At 51.5% G+C, this 12,868-nt stretch overlaps 1 protein-coding gene across 1 annotated transcript in view; it reads left to right on the forward strand.

Annotated features, from left to right (window-relative positions):
• The window catches only part of ISM2 (isthmin 2), a 22,183-nt gene extending 14,838 nt beyond the window's left edge, over positions 1-7,345 (forward strand). Inside the window, exons 4-6 of the mRNA XM_033187271.1 lie at positions 3,836-3,976; positions 4,560-4,643; positions 6,727-7,345. Coding sequence (XP_033043162.1) covers positions 3,836-3,976; positions 4,560-4,643; positions 6,727-7,244 — 743 coding nt within the window. The 3' untranslated portion in view covers positions 7,245-7,345. The remainder of the gene's footprint in view (positions 1-3,835; positions 3,977-4,559; positions 4,644-6,726) is intronic.
• The last annotated feature ends 5,523 nt before the right edge of the window (positions 7,346-12,868 follow it).

Genomic DNA, 12,868 nt, shown 5'->3' on the forward strand with positions numbered 1-12,868 from the left:
CACCAGGGCAGCCTAATTTTTTAATTTTTAGTAGAGATGAGGTCTCCCTACGCTGCATAGGCTGGTCTCAAACTCCTGGGCTCAAGCAGTTCTCCCACCTCGACCGCCCAAAGTACTGGGATTACAGGCATGAACCACTGTGCCCAGCCTTTTTTTTTTCTTTTTTTCTAAACAACATTTGACTGTCACAAAAATCCCTGATATCCTCTAAGCAAATGACATTTGTTACTATTATATTTATTTACATCTGTGAGTTTCCAAGGATTGAGAAATTATAAATTCCATCACTCACGACTGACCTGATTTTCAGATTGTGTGTGTGACTTTGACTCCTGGCTGTGTTGCTTACCAGCTGAGTGACCTTGGGAAAGATTCTTCAACTCTCTGTGCCTCAGATCCTTCCTCTATAGAATGGGGAATGGTATCATCTTTTTTTTTTTTTGAGACAGAGTCTTGCTCTGTTGCCCAGGTTGGAGTGCCGTGGCGCAATCTCGGCTCACTGCAATCTCCGCCTCCCGGGTTCAAGCAATTCTCCTGCCTCAGCCTTCTAAGTAGCTGGGATTACAGATGTGTGCCACCACGCCCAGTTAATTTTTGTATTTTTAGTAGAAACGGGGCTTCACCATGTTGATCAGGCTGGCTCAAACTCCTGACCTCATGATCCGCCCGCCTCGGCCTCCCAGAGTGCTGGGATGACAGGCGTGAGCCACCGTGCCCTGCCGGTATAATCTTTTTTTTTTTTTTTGTTGAGACGGAGTCTTGCTCTGTCGCCCACGCTGGAGTGCAGTGGTCAGATCTCAACTCACTGCAAGCTCCGTCTCCCAGGTTTACGCCATTCTCCTGCCTCAGCCTCCCGAGTAGCTGGGACTACAGGTGTCCGCCACCTTGCCTGGCTAGTTTTTTGTATTTTTTTAGTAGAGACGGGGTTTCACCGTGTTAGCCAGGATGGTCTCAATCTCCTGACCTCGTGATCCAGCCAGTGTAATCTTTACTACATGGAGTTGGCTGTAGAGAATACTGAGTTAAGACATGTACAGTACCACCATGGAGTAAAGAATGTATTGGCTATTTTTATTATTTTTGTTAGAAAAAGACATAACAGCACAAACTGTTCAGAAAATATTACCTTAAGCCTACTAGCCTCTCATGATGACAGATTTTTTTTTTTTAATTTTTTCGAGGTGGAGTCTCACTCTGTTGCCCAGGCTGGAGTGCAGTGCAGTGGCACAATCTCAGCACACTGCAACCTCCACCTCCCTGGTTCAAACGATTCTGGTGCCTCAGCCTCCGAAGTAGCTGGGATTACAAGTGTGGACCACCACACCTGGCTAATTTTTGTAGTTTTAGTAGAGACAGGGTTTCACCAACTTGGCCAGGCTGGTCTCGAACTCCTGACCTCAAGTCATCTGCCCACCTCAGCCTCCCAAAGTGCTGGGATTACAGGTGTGAGCCACCCCGCACCCGGCCATGATGATGATTTTGGTTTTTGCATACTGTGGTTCAGGTTTCCTCCGGGTGCAGACGTGCTTTTGCATAGTTGCAGCCATTTCCCTTGGAGCCCTGGTATCTTGTCAATGGACAGAGGTGCCTGTGATTAAGACTGGGTTGTGACAGACTCTTCCCAGTTCACTAAAATAATGCAAACTCACAGAAAATGTCCATGATTGGCCGGGCACGGTGGCTCATGCCTTGTAATCCCAGCACTTTGGGAGGTCAAGGCAGGTGGACTGCTTGAGCTCAGAAGTTCATGACCAGCCTGGGCAACATGTTGAAACCCTGTCTCTACAAAAAGCACAAAAATTAGTTGGGCATAGTGGCGCCTGCCTGTAATCCCAGCTACTCTGGAGGCTGAAGCGGAAGGATCACTTGAACCTGGGAGACCTGGGAGGTCAAGGCTGCAGTGAGCCGTGATTACACCACTGCACTCCAGCCTGGGTGACAGAGCAAGACCCTGTCTCTAAAAAAAAAAAAAAAAAAAAAAAAAAAAAAGGAAAAATTTCCGTGTTTTTCAGCTTTTCTCCCATTAATTTTCCTTAAACTCTTGACGCCAGTGCTGGCCTGTCTGTGAAGTGTGGAACCAGCTCTCAGTATTTTGGGGGTTTCACAGAAAGCACTGGGTCTCAGGCCCTGCACAGCCTGAGGATATGGGCCCAGCCACAGTGTATTTCAGCTCCCTCGGATCAGAAGCGGGTTCCTAACATGGGTAACAGGGAAATTCTTTTTTTTTTTTTTTTTTTTGAGACAGGGTCTCAATGTGTGTGGAGTGAGACACAGTGGCTGTGGCTGGAGTGCAGTGGCACGATCACAGCTCACTGCTGCCTCAACCTCCCTGGCTCAGATGATCCTCCTGCCTCAACCTCCTCAGTAGCTTTTTTTTTTTTTTGAGGCGGAGTCCCGCTCTGTCGCCCGGACTGGAGTGCAGTGGCCGGATCTCAGCTCACTGCAAGCTCTGCCTCCCGGGTTTACGCCATTCTCCTGCCTCAACCTCCCGAGTAGCTGGGACTACAGGCACCCGCCACCTCGCCCGGCTAGTTTTTGTATTTTTAGTAGAGACGGGGTTTCACCGTGTTAGCCAGGATGGTCTCGATCTCCTGACCTCGTGATCCGCCCGTCTCGGCCTCCCAAAGTGCTGGGATTACAGGCTTGAGCCACCGTGCCCGGCCCTCAGTAGCTTTTTAAAAATTTTTGGTAGAGATGGGGTTTTGCCATATTTCCCAGGCTGGTCTCGAGCTCCTGAGTTTAAGCGATCGGTCTGCCTCAGCCTCCTGAAGTGCTGGGATTACAGGCATGAGCCACCATGCCCAGCCTGGAAAATTATTAAATATCTCCAGTTCAAGGGAAATATTGTCATCCTTGGTTTTGATTGACATAAAAACTATAGCTCAGGCCAGGTGGGTGGCTCACACCTGTAATCCCAGCATTTTGGAAGGCTGAGGCTGGAGGATCGCTTGAGCCCAGAAGTTCAAGACCGGCCTGGGCAACAAGGCGAAACCCTGTCTCTACAAAAAATTTAAAAATTAGCCAGGCTTAGCCAGGTGCAGTGGCTCACGCCTGTAATCCCAGTACTTTGGGAGGCCGAGGCAGGCAGATCACTTGAGGCCAGGAGTTTGAGACTAGCCTGGCCAACATGGTGAAACTCCATCTCTACTAAAAATTAGCTGGGCATGGTGGTACATGCCTGTAATTCCAGCTACATGGGAGGCTGAGGCAGGAGAATCACTTGACCCCGGGAGGCGGAAGTACAGTGAGCTGAAATTGTGCCACTGCACTCCAGCCTGGGTGACAGAATGAGACTCTGTCTCAAAAAAAGAAAAAATTAGCGAGGCTTAGTGGCACGGTGCCTATAGTCCCAATTACTAGGGAGGCTGAGGTGGGAGGATTGCTTGAGCCCAGGAAGTCAAAGCTGCAACGAGCTATGATCACACCATTACACTCCAGCCTGGGCAACAGGGTAAGACCCTAACACAAGAAACAAGTAAAAAATCTATAGCTCAGAGATGTAGAGGGACTTGCCCAAGGTCACACCAATAGTGGTCAGATGGCTCCCAGCCTGAGGTATCATTTCCTGTTTATTGCTGTGTTGGCACAGAACAAGTGGCTAGGGCTTATACTGTCTCTTCAGGGCCACCTGATACATTTGCACAGGTTGTTCACGGCAGAAGGGTACCCAGTTGAGGGAGCAGGTGGAAGCTGAAATCCAGCCCAGCTTCATTCATGAGGCTGGAAGCCCTGGCGTGGGCTGCATCCACCTGAGGAAAGGGTGCCCTGTGCTGATTTGTACTGATTTGCCCTGTGGGCTATGTGCACTCATCCCCAGCTCCCTGTCTTAACCCAGACTATGAGCCTCAGGAGGAGTGGAGTCCCTGGTCTCCCTGCAGTGGGAACTGCAGCACTGGCAACCAGCACAGGACTCGGCCCTGTGGCTATGGCTGCGCTGCCACCGAGACCCGTACCTGTGACCTGCCCAAATGTCCTGGTGAGGCCGGGCGCGGTGGCTCAAGCCTGTAATCCCAGCACTTTGGGAGGCCGAGACGGGCGGATCACGAGGTCAGGAGATCGAGACCATCCCGGCTAACACGGTGAAACCCCGTCTCTACCAAAAAACACACACACAAAAAAACACTAGCAGGGCGAGGTGGCTGGCACCTGTAGTCCCAGCTACTCGGGAGGCTGAGGCAGGAGAATGGCGTAAACCTGGGAGGCAGAGCTTGCAGTGAGCTGAGATCCGGCCACTGCACTCCAGCCTGGGCGACAGAGCCAGACTCCGTCTCAAAAAAAAAAAAAAAAAAAAAAGAACAAATGTCCTGGTGAGAGAGGAGCCCCTACCCCTGCATAGGAGTGGCTGGTGTGGCTTAGGCTGGAAGCTTGGTCCACTGGGAATGTGAGTGGGCTTGGGAGATGGGATGCAGGAAGCTCACAAGCATGGTGGTCCTGCCTTGTCCCGGGCCTATTTTGGCTGCTGTGGGTACTGAGAGCCTATTGAGGTGGGGGGGGTTCCCCCCATCGGGGCACCAAGGTGCCCTGCGGAGCCACCAGCCTGGCTTCCTTTCTTCCCAAAGGCACTGAGGACAAGGACACCTTGGGCATCCGCATTGGCGAGTGGCAGCTCCTAACCGGCAATGCTACAGACATGCCTGACCAAGGTGAGTGGGGAGCTAGGCTTGCCCCCGGTGGTCTGGGGGACAAGCTTTCAGGGGAGGGTGGGGTATTATTCCACGGCAGGAACCTGGCCTGTCTCCACGAGGCGGAGAGCACAGCTTCCATCTGGAAGGTTTGCTTCTCCAACCGGGGGCCCTGGCACATTTCTGAGCCAGCCCATTGGCCTTTCCCAGGCTGGTATTTCTACTGAGAAGGTCTTAACGGGAGCAGCAGAGCTTAGAGATCATCTGGTGGAGCATATTCTATCCTCCCTGGCAGCAGGATGGGGTGGGTACGTTCTTACTTCCATTCCTTGGTCACTCTTGGAGGCTCCTGGGCAGAGTCTGTCTGGGGAGGGGGATACAGTGCAGTCAGAAATGGGTCAGCGTTCAGAACTCCAGCTCTGCTCCTCCAGGCAGCTGGGCGTGGGCCAGGCTTCCAGCTGCACACTCTGAGTCTGTGTCTCTTGGTCTCACTTGCACCCTACAAGGAAGGCAGGGAGACCCACCTTGCAGATAAGGCTTGCACTCAGCACAGCAAGAGCCTACTGAGCCCACATCATGTGCTTGGCCATGGTGCTGGGGCAGGGGATGTCAGCAGCCTGAGGCCTGGTCCCTGTCCTCAAGGAGCTCAGGTCCCATGAGGGAAAGACACACATAACCCATGTGAGCACTGCACTGCAAAGAAGGCCTTAAAGATTTGGGAGCAGAGAGGAAGGAGCAATTTGTTTTCCAGTGCAGGGGTGGGCCTGGGAAATGCGTGTCTCTTCCCCTCTCCCGTGGTACCATTTCCCAGGCTCCTCTTTCACTCCCAGTCAAAACCCAAATCCCAGCATCTGGATCCTGGGCAAGGTTCCAGTCCCTTGGGGATGTCCAGGGCCTCAAACTATCAAAGTCAGTCCCCCAGTGTCCGGGGCTGGACAGCTCATCCCATTAGATTGTGGGCACAGAAGGGAAACGAGAAACAAGACCCTGTTAACACACCCGCTCAGGCAGATTCTGGGGAGTGGGGAGCAAGGTTCTGTGCATTCCCTCATGGCCAGCTCCCCAAGGCCATTTTTCTTCTGTCTGCTGTTCCTTGGTGACTGCAGTGTTTTCCCCTTCCCTGCTTGCTGCAGGGCTCTGGTGAGTGTGGGGGGCACCTCTTTCTGGTTTATGAAGGCTCCTGGCCTCTGCTGCGCTGTGCCATGGGGACCAGGTGAAACTGTGAGACAGTCTTGCTCTGTCACCCAGGCTGGAGTGCAGTGGTGCGATCGCAGCTTACCGCAACCTCCACTTCCTGGGTTCAAGTGATTCTTGTGTCTCAGCCTCCCAAGTAGCTGGGATTACGGGCATGCACCACCACGCCCGGCTAATTTTTGTATTTTTTTGTAGAGACGGGACTTCACCATGTTGGCCAGGCTGGTCTCGAACTCCTACCTCCTGCCTTGGCCTCCCAAAGTGCTGAGATTACAGGCATGAGCCATCGTGCCTGGCCCCTCAGCTCTTCTATTTAAGAGAACCTCAGACAGATGTACTTTAGCCTCAGATTTTTGTTGAGGGATATAATTTATTTTAAAATTATATAAAAATATAGTTTTTTTTAAAAAGGCCACATTTCCCGAGGTGGAGATGGGGAGGATAGCAGCGTAGACAGAGAGGGCCACAGGCGGCCAGAGCAGCCAAGTGACACCCCAGGCCAGACCACCTGAGAAAGGCAGCGTTCAGAACAAGAATGGGGCAGTGGCTAAAATACTGAAACCTTCTTACCAGTTGGTTAAAAGTTGCTGTCCCTGTCTCCACCCACCCCAGATCCTTTCCAAGATCTCAGGATCTTTCCCATCATTCAGCACCTAAAGGCGTGACGCCGGATCACTGCTCCAGCCCCTTGGCCCGTGCCTGTTCTGAGCAAGAGCTTTTTGCTTCAGGTTGTCTGGGTGGTGTGGGGTAGCCTCTCTCTGTCCCCAAGGCCCTACCAAGCCACACCTTTGCACCAGCTGGAGCCTGGGCCTTCTCTCCCCATGCATTGGCCCTTAATCAGTCCCTGCCCAACACCGGCCTGGCTAGCTCTCTCACCGGCTTCCCTCCTGCACTTTGCGGCCCTCTGCAGATGTGGACAACTGTGAGAAGTGGCTGAACTGCAAGAGCGACTTCCTAACCAAGTACCTGAGCCAGATGCTGCGGGACCTGCCCAGCTGCCCATGTGCCTACCCACTGGAGGCCATGAACAGCCCTGTGAGCCTGCAGGACGAGCGTCAGGGCCGCAGCTTCCGGTGGAGGGACGCCAGCGGCCCTCGCGAGCGCCTGGACATCTACCAGCCCACGGCGCGCTTCTGCCTGCGCTCCATGCTGTCTGGGGAGAGCAGCACGCTGGCCACCCAGCACTGCTGCTATGATGACGACAGCCGGCTGCTGACCCGTGGCAAGGGCGCGGGCATGCCCAACTTCATCAGTACCGACCTCTCACCTGAGCTGCACTTCAAGCTGGATACAATGCCCTGGATCCTGTGCAAGGGGGACTGGAGCCGCCTCCACGCTATGCTCCCCCCCAACAACGGCCGGGCCTGCACCAACAACCCCCCGGAGGAGGAGTACCTGGCACAGTTGCAGGAGGCCAAGGAGTACTAGTAACGGGGCTGCTGAACAGACATTGCAGGGAGAGGGCAGGCGGCTGCTGCTGTTGCACGGGAGAACTTTCCTGGGAGGGCCCTCACCCCGCCCCTGCCCAGTGACCCCGAGGCAGATATCTCAGTGGGGTTAGTGAGAAGGTTGGAGGGTAGGTAGGGCCCAGGGTGGGTGTCCCTGGGAGTCCTGGAAATGTGCATACGTGCCTGTGTCTGCCGGGGCCTCCCTCTGCTGCCTGCTGGGAGCCTGGCCACTCATTTTTCTCCTCCTTGGGAGCTGGACTCTTCTGCCCTGGCTCTGCACATAGGTGTTAGCCAGCAGCTCCAGAAACATCCCGATTCCCGCGATCTGCCGTGAGTGTCTCACACCCGCCCCTGGTGGCCAGCAGAGGAAGTGCCACTCTTCTCATGGGCATAGCCACCGTTTGCCAGGGGGGCATCCAGCCCGGGTGGCCACCCCTCCTTATCTCTGGGTGGTGCACATGCCCTTCTTTCCCCACTCCCTGCCACAAGCCACTGCACAGGAGGCTATCTGTAGCCCCAAGCTGCCTTTCTGTCGGACACCACTTTAGTCTCAGGCTGCAAACCATCCCAGCTGAGGTGAAGTGGACTCCAGGCAGGAAATGGCTTGCCCAGTTCTGATCCCTTTCCTTTGTTCTGCTGATGGTAGGCATGTGCAGGGCTGGGAGCTGGCACTCCCCGAGTGGGGAGGTGACAGCTTGTCTTGTCACAGTAGCCAGGCTTGGGTGAGTTCAGCACTGGCTCAGGACTGTGTGTCACATGTCTATAGCAAACCATTTCTCTGGGAGGGGAAAAAAAGCCCTGATTTGTTGCATTTGGACAGCTTCTATGGTGTAAATTCTCCCAGCAGTGGCCCATGTCATACTCCCAGCATCGCTGAATGCACTGAACTCAGAGTTGGGGAGAGATGCACATAATCACTCTCCTGGTATACCTCATACCTCTTCCCTGCCTCCCCATCCCCGTAGCTACACTTCCTTGCCTTCTATGGGGTTGAAATGTTGAAGTCTCAACTGTCTCTGTTCGCAAGAGCCACCAAAAGGTAGGGGACTTCAGTCCTAGCCCCTAGATGGCCGCCCTGAAGCTCTCTGGGATCCTCAGCAATAAAGCACTTTATTTTCAAATTCTGCCTGATGAAGATTTTTGGGCCCCGGCAGAGTGGAGGAGTGTAAGGAACCCTTGCTTATGGTCCAAGTCAAGCTCCCTTGGGTGTGCTTGTAATTTACCTAACCCACAGCAGGCTCCTTTTCATTTCCTGGACCAGCTGGGCAGGCAGAGCTTGTGGCATGCAGGGGTTAGACTGTAAATATCAGTTATCCTTATTCACACTGCCTTGGAGATGGACGAGGAGCGGGCTGGACCTCAGGGGCACATTCACTCTGAGCTTTGTCCAAGAGGTAAATCACGTTTACTGCACCAGGAAGTAATTTGCTGTGAGGGGATCCAACAAAGACTTGCCCAAAGAACTACAGTTCTGGCCGGGCGCGGTGGCTCAAGCCTGTAATCCCAGCACTTTGGGAGGCCGAGACGGGCGGATCATGAGGTCAGGAGATCGAGACCATCCTGGCTAACACAGTGAAACCCCGTCTCTACTAAAAATACAAAAAACTAGCCGGGCGAGGTGGCGGCGCCTGTAGTCCCAGCTACTCGGGAGGCTGAGGCAGGAGAATGGCGTGAACCCGGGAGGCGGAGCTTGCAGTGAGCTGAGATCTGGCCACTGCACTCCAGCCTGGGTGACAGAGCGAGACTCCGTCTCAAAAAAAAAGAACTACAGTTCTAAGATGAGAGGTGGATCTGTGCTCTGCCTCTGTTGGCACCCCAACTAGACACTCCACTGTCACTCCTGACGTGGGGAAGGACAGGGATGTGTCAGGAAGCACAGTAAAGGAAGATGTGTCCAGAGCCGCCACTGGAGACGCTCAGAGAGTCAGACGTTTCCAATGACGATCACTCCCAGAGGTAAGTTTATTAGTCTGTCCTGAACCATAGTCTAAAAATACTCTACCTGCAACTAGAAATACGAGAGGGTCAGAGAGGGCAGTGTTTCGGGCTACCAGATGGGAGCCATGCTTACTCCCTTTCTCTTGTCTAAGGAATTCAATAAGATTAATTATTATTATTATTTTGAGACAGAGTCTCCATCTGTTGCCCAGGCTGGAGTGCAGTGGCGCGATCTCGGCTCACTGTAACCTCCGCCTCCCAGTCTCAAGTGATCCTCTCACCTCAGCCTCCTAAGTAGCTGGGACCACAGGCCCACACCAGCACACCTGGCTTTTTTTTTTTTTTTTTTTTTTTTTTTTGTATTTTTGGTAGAGATGGGGTTTTGCCCTGTTGCCCAGGCTGGTCTCAAACACCCGAGCTCAAGCAGCCCACTTGCCTTGGCCTCCTAAAGTGCTGGGATTACAGGCATGAGCCGCTGCACCCAGCTCGAGGCTAATTATTTTTTAGCAGAAACTTTTAAAAGTAACAAGACAGAGTAATCCCGGAGTCTGCTTTCAAAGGAAACTGCTAATTCCCCTCCTTTCTAATATAACTCACCTTGCCTTTTAAACATACTGTCTTAATCTGTAGCTAATGGTTTTCTATTACTCATACTGAATTTAGCCAACCCCATTTTAAATCTGTACCTTTAAAGTGGCATGCTAAATCGCTACCATGTCAGGCCACAGATGAGAGAAACTAAACAAAAGGGGCTGGGGAGTGGGTCAGCTATGAAATTATGTTTATTCAAGCAATGCAAAGGAGAAAGACACCGCGCAGGTGGCAGCTGGCTTTAGGAACACCTGTGTGTGAGGAGCAGTGCCAACGGCGGGAGCAGTGAGCCTTATGAAGGGAGGGTTTCCAGAGTAGCTGGTATCAGAGCCCAGAGGAAGCCCATGAAACCAGAGAGGGTCCCTCCACTCCGTTCTGTTCCGGTGTCAGTCACATCACTGGCTTGACTAGCTGTTCTTCCTGTCCCCAATACCAGGAGTTCATCCGTGGTCATGAATCCAGCATGAATACCACTGACTGTTTCTACCTTAACAGCCACCCCAGCAACCAAGATGGTTTTGCCCAATTTTACCCCCTCTGATTTGCCTCACAAACGGCCCTAGGCTAGGCAAGGCTGGTCAGATTGAATTCTTCCTAGAGTTTTAGGTAACCAACAGTAGGAGTCTGCTGACCTCTGTCTCTTGGAAGACAGAATGATTAGATCCTTTGCCCCATTAGTCTAAAAGGGACACAAATGTGCTGCTATGCCTCCTTCTTTACAATGAAGTTTACTTAACATGTTGAGGTGCTTCTCAAAGTGCATCCCTGATATTAGAATCACCTGGGATATTTATTAAACTCTGTTTATGAGCCACACCCCACACCCACTGAGTAAGAATCTCTAGGAGTGGAGTCGACTTTTGTGCATTGTTCTTCCTCTCAGGCAGGAAGAGCTCTTAGCCCAAGATATGCAATTTGGACTAAATTAGCCAGCTTTTCAAAACAGCATTCTGGCTTAAGGGAAAACACTTGGGCTTTTGAATGGACTCAGCAGGGACTATTTGCTAAATGACACCAGGTGCCAGTGTTTCCACATGTACCATCTCGAACACTCTCACAAGGCACCTATTATACGCATTCTACAGATAAGGATGTTCACCCAATTTGTTAGGAAGTGGGGAACTTTTACTATTCAAACACAAGTCAAAGTCCACAGTTTTATTTCTAGCTATACCATCTGCTAAAAAGGTTCAGATGGCTAACCAAAATGTTATCAGTAAAATGGCAATGGTAAGAATTGAATAGCCATCAATACTGGCATGTAATGGCAATTGCACATGTCACATGGCAGGCACTTAGCCTGGTGCCTTGGGTTTAACGAACATATTGGTCATCTCTACTTGATTGATTCTAAGTGTTCTGGAACGGGTAACTTTCCATCCAGATGTGTATGAAAAGCCTTATGTTTTCTTTCTCTTTTTCTTTTTTTTTTCATTGAGATGGAGTCTTGCTCAGTCGCCTAGACTGGAATGCAATCAATGGCATGATCTTGGCTCACTGCAACCTCCGTGTCCTGGGTTCAAGCAATTCTCCCACTCAGCCTCCTGAGTAGCTGGGACTACAGGCATCTGCCACCACACCTGGCTAATTTTTGTATTTTTAGTAGAGATGGGGTTTCACCATGTTGGCCAGGCTGGTCTCGAATCCCTGACCTCAGGTAATCTACCCGCCTTGGCCTCCCAAAGTGCTGGGATTACAGGCGTGAGCCACCGCGCCCGGCCGAAAGGGCTCTTTTTTGTTGTTGTTTTTGTTTTGTTTTGAGACAGAGTCTTCATCTGTCGTCCAGGCTGGAGTGCAGTGGCTTGGTCTCGGTTCACTGCAACCTCTGCCTCCCAGGTTCAAGCAATTCTCCTGCCTCAGCCTCCCGAGTAACTGGGATTACAAGTGCCTGCCACTATGCCTGGCTAATTTTTGTATTTTTAGTAGAGATGGGGTTTCGCCATGTTGGCCAGGCTGGTCTCGAACTCCTGACCTTGTGATCTGCCTGCCTCGGCATCCCAAAGTGCTGGGATTACAAACGTGAGTCGCCGCGCCCAGCCAAAGGCTCATTTTTTAATGGTCTCTGTGTTAGGAGGAGTCTCTTAGGAAGGGCCTGCTGATTTGATTCAAGCTAGAGTCCAGGTTCTTCAGCAAAAGGCATCATTTTGGACCCCAGGAGGCAGATGTAATGTCAAACTAGATGTAGATTAGTTCAGCCCAGCACTCCTATAATTCAAGCCAAAGATGGCTTTGGGAAATGTAAATGAACCAGATCTTGCACTCTGCTTTAACCAGTTTTAGCCTGCAAGGTCTTGCTGCCACCCAGTAAAACAGGCAAAAAATAGACGAAGGAAATAGCTGTAGTTGTAGGAGGTAATGTCTGGCTTAGAAAGCACTGACCCACGCTGGGGTGCAGGAAGTCAGGGCGAGGCTTGTCCAGGAGTGACTCTCCCTGTTCAGGTACCGATACCTCTTCCTGCAATGTGGCAGTCTGAATCCACTATATCCCCAACACTTGGCTCATGGTCAGTGCCCAGCAAACTTAATGGTACCACATATTGTTAAATAAACAATTTCCTGAGTATGGGCTCTGCAGTTACAGTCCTTGTTGCAGTTACAGTCCTTGTTGCAAATATCAACTCTGCTTAATTGTTCAATCTGGGTGTTAAGAAATCCAAGGCTCACCTGTAGCAAATATGTATGTAAAATTTTTTTTAATTTTTTGAGACAGTCTTACTCTGTCACCCAGGCTTGAGTGCAGTGGTGCAATCTTGGCTCACACCTTCTGGGCTCAAGCTATTCTCGTGCCTCAGCCTCTAGAGTAGCTGGGATTACAGGCGTGCGCCACCACACTGGTTAATTTTGGTATTTTTAGTAGAGATGGGGTTTCGCCATGTTGGCCAGGCTGGTCTCAAACTCCTGGCCTCAAGTGATCTACCTGCCTCAACCTCCTGAAGTGCTGGGACTACAGGCCTGAGCCACTGCACCTGGCTATACGTAAAATACATGTATTTAAAAGCCAAGACTTAAGTTCGTGTAAAACAAATGACAACAGTACCTACTTCGTATCATGGAGATCAAATGAGTTAATGCAAG

Source organism: Trachypithecus francoisi, unplaced genomic scaffold (genome assembly GCF_009764315.1).
Source record: "Trachypithecus francoisi isolate TF-2019V2 unplaced genomic scaffold, Tfra_2.0 Lachesis_group3, whole genome shotgun sequence".
Classification (NCBI taxonomy): domain Eukaryota; kingdom Metazoa; phylum Chordata; class Mammalia; order Primates; family Cercopithecidae; genus Trachypithecus; species Trachypithecus francoisi.